The 3,732-nt window shown below is 34.6% G+C and overlaps 1 protein-coding gene across 1 annotated transcript; it reads right to left on the bottom strand.

Annotated features, from left to right (window-relative positions):
• Nucleotides 1-1,322: 1,322 nt before the first annotated feature.
• On the bottom strand, nucleotides 1,323-2,282 carry LOC147806227 (uncharacterized). Its single transcript, XM_087149609.1, has one exon. The coding sequence runs from the start codon at nucleotides 2,280-2,282 to the stop codon at nucleotides 1,323-1,325; it is 960 nt and encodes a 319-aa protein (XP_087005735.1).
• Between the last annotated feature and the right edge of the window lie 1,450 nt (nucleotides 2,283-3,732).

The following is a 3,732-nucleotide window of genomic DNA, read 5'->3' as shown; positions in this document are numbered from 1 at the left end:
GCTTATTTTTGAAGCGCTTCAAACATGTCGGCTGTTATCTCCTATTTATATATTTTTGAAGCGAATGAGGTAAAAGCGATGGTTCAGTGGATCACCGACCACATTGCTGAAGTGAAATATCTACAGTGGTAGACGGATCATGGGTTAGAGTCCCCTTGCCATCAGGCTAACCGTGGGAGGTTCTCGTGGACTTCCTTTTCATGTAACTCAAATGAGGGTCAGTTCCATCAAAAAGTACTCAACAAATGCAAATTCATCCCAATACTCGATCCAGGAGTTCCCTTGTCTTCTGGATTGGGTTCAAAACGACAAGGCTACGGAGTAAGGCTACGACAAGGCTACGGACATAAATAGTCGTAAACCGAAAATTGGGTTTACTGTTCAACGACGGATATAAAATAAAAAAATGTCACTAGGTAAACTAGTAGTTACTCTGTAGTGATGGTCTCAAAAAGTTCACTTCAGCTGAAAGATAGGAAAAATTTGAAATGTTCCTTTTACTGGTTTTTAATCTTTTCCGGATTACTAACTAACCTTCGTAATACTAACCATTGCCAGTTTCTCAGTTTTCTTACTATATTATTATTCAGTATGTCTCAATTCTTTCTGAAGCCGTAATAATTTACTGTTATTCCCTATTTCATCATATCAGTGTGTTTTTTTTAAATCTAAAAAAAAAAAAAGAAATTTTTAATTCACGAAATGGCTAACTTTTCCTCGTATGAAACTCTTCATATATAAATAACACGTTTCACAATTGCATATCTTTGAAAGAGAAGATGAAATATTTATTTTATCTTTCAAGCCTGTGGGGGTTGCGTTATTCAATAGTGATAGCCTGTCCGTTGAGTCGTAATAATTTTCCCAAATTTTTCCTTTTTATATATTTATTAAACATAGCAATAGGAACACTAAACATAAACACAAATAAACATAAAATTTTCCTGATTATGCATTATATATTCAAATCGGATTTTCAGATTCCACGAGATGTTTATCTCGCCAGTTCAAGATTCATTCTGATTGAATTCTCCCTCGGTTAGGGAAGACGACTAGTAGAAATCCCTTTTGTGGGGATTTAACCTTATTCGTGGCTTGAGTTGCCACATCCTCCCGCCCCGAAAGAGAGTTCAAAAACAATTTACAAATAGAATTTAAAATTATACTAATACTAATTCCACATTAAACTACCAAATTAATAATTCACGACATAAATAATGAATCATACAAAAATTTATGAAAACAATATCAGCAAAAAAAACCATAAATTCGAATTAGAATAAAAACACTCACTTATTCATAATCTACTTGTAATTTGTTACTCACTCATTTGATGCAATTTCTAAATTATACAATAACTGTACTGGGCGTCTTATGACCCCTGAAGACGTTTTCACAGAGACTGATCTTACCTTGCCATCTCGACCCTTGTGCTTGTGGCATTCAAGAATTCTTCCTAACTTCCAAAGTTGTCTCGGTATTTTCTCGTCACCTATTAAAACTATATCATTTACATTAAATTCAATGTTTACATTTACATGTTTGTTGAAATTTGCACCTTTTAACAGAAGATATTCCCTTTTCCATCTTTTCCAAAAATTATTTAGAATCTTTTCCCTATACAAAAACCTTTTTATCAAATCCCTTTTACCTTTAAATAATTCAAAATTTGCATTACCTGACCATTTAGGTAAAGCTGTTAATCTTCTTCCAGTTAAAAAGTTAGCAGGAGTGAGAAGGAATGGCTCATTATAAACATACGTTAATGGACGCGAATTAATTATAGCTTCAATTTCTGCCAAAATAGTTTGCAATTCTTCAAATGAAACAAATGATTTCCCTAAAATTTTCTTTAATGCGATTTTTGTTATTCGAACCATTCTCTCCCAGTATCCTCCCCACCACGCAGCACGTTCAACTATGTACTGCCACTCTATACCCTTTTTGCTAAAATAGTTCTGAACTTCGAGTTCATTAATGTTCATGTATAGTCTCTTGAGTTCAATGTCAGCACTTTTAAAAGTTAAAGCATTATCAGAATTTACAATCCGGCAAATGCCTCTTCTGGAGATAAATCGTCTGAATGACAAAAGAAAATGTTCTGCACTTAAATTCGACACAACTTCTAGGTGTACTGCTCGCGTTACAGCACATGTAAATAATGCGATGTAAATTTTATCATGGTCCTTTGAGTACACAGAACCAGCAAAGTCGATGCCTACAACTTCAAATGGATTGGCTTCACAAGTTCTATTTGCAGGTAATGGAGCAACTACCTGCATTCCATGTTTAACTTTAAATCGTCTACACTTAAAGCACTTATTCAAACAAGTTTTTACAGCTTGCCTCCCTCGGATTATCCAAAATCGTTCTCTCAATTGTGTAAGTGTATCCGAAACACCAGAGTGACACAAGTTTTTATGTTCTTTAAATATTAAGAGTTCTGTAAATTTTGTCTTATTTGGGATGATAATTGGGTGCTTTGATTGAACATCGAAATCTGAATTTTGTAACCTTCCTTTTAAGGCTATTAAATCATCAGCTGACAAAATTGGATTTAAATCGTATAATTTCGAATTTGGATGTATGGGACTATTGTTTTTTAAATCCAGGTATTCCCTTTCAAATTCAATTCGTTGCACAACTTTAATCCAGTAAGTTTCAGCGTTGGTTAGTTCACTCGCTGTGATTGCTCATATTCTCTTTTCGTGTGCTGCCTTACAGTTATGAATGAAACGAAATATGTATCCTGTAATTCTGAGAACTTTGTTTAGGTCACTATAATTATCAAGATTCAGTAACGGCTGAATAGATACAGTTTTTAAATGTAAAGTTACAACTTTTCGTCTCTCTCTTACAACGTTATGCAAGTCAGGACAAGAGGCGCTTTCATCGTATGGGATATTCCTTTCTTTTAGCCATGGAGGTCCCGATAACCAAACAGTATCGTTTAAAAGAGCTTGTGCATTCATTCCTCGTGTAAGTTTATCTGCAGGGTTATCTTTTCCGCTACAATGATGCCAATGATCCGGATTGGTTTTTTCCTTTATTTCTATCACTCTGTTTCTAACAAACTGCTTCCAATCTTCGGATTGTCCCTTGATCCAGTGTAGGCAAATTGTAGAATCTGTCCAGTAAAATATTCTTTTCTCATTTAACTTAGAGAAAGTGTCTTTAAGATAACTTCCAATTCTTGCGGAAATTAATGCTCCCATCAGCTCTAACCTCGGTAAAGTAAGCTTCTTTAAAGGGGCTAGGCGAGATTTAGACATTATAAAGCTCGTAATATTCTTCATCCGGAAATAAGCTACAGCTCCATAACATTTAGGACTTGCATCGGAAAAAATATGAATCTCTTATGACTCCCAATCCAGTTCTTCGAAATATTGCCTAGGTATTTCCAAGTTTCGAATTATCTTTCTTTCGAATTCTTTTCTATTATCTTCGTACTACACTTGACTCCAAATGTAACCCTTTTATATCGAAGAGTTTGGATATTATGATTGCTGAGATCTAGATTAGGACCCTTTTCTTTTATCCACAAAAATTTTAAAAATTCTCTATCTTGTTCTGCGATCCCTACTTCCAAATATGCACGCTGAATGTCAGCGCAAATTGCAATTTTGTGCAATCTGAACCTCAAAATAATTTTTAGTAAATCCGGGTTTAAGTTTGGACCGCAATCTAAACAATCGTTTAATGACAATTCCCCTTTACCCTTTGAAGATCCAT

The sequence above is a fragment of the Parasteatoda tepidariorum genome, chromosome 8 (genome assembly GCF_982258835.1).
Source record: "Parasteatoda tepidariorum strain Cologne lab strain chromosome 8, Ptep-v5.0, whole genome shotgun sequence".
NCBI classification, from domain to species: domain Eukaryota; kingdom Metazoa; phylum Arthropoda; class Arachnida; order Araneae; family Theridiidae; genus Parasteatoda; species Parasteatoda tepidariorum.
Note: the sequence above shows the minus strand (reverse complement) of the source record. Positions and strands in the feature narration are given on the sequence as shown.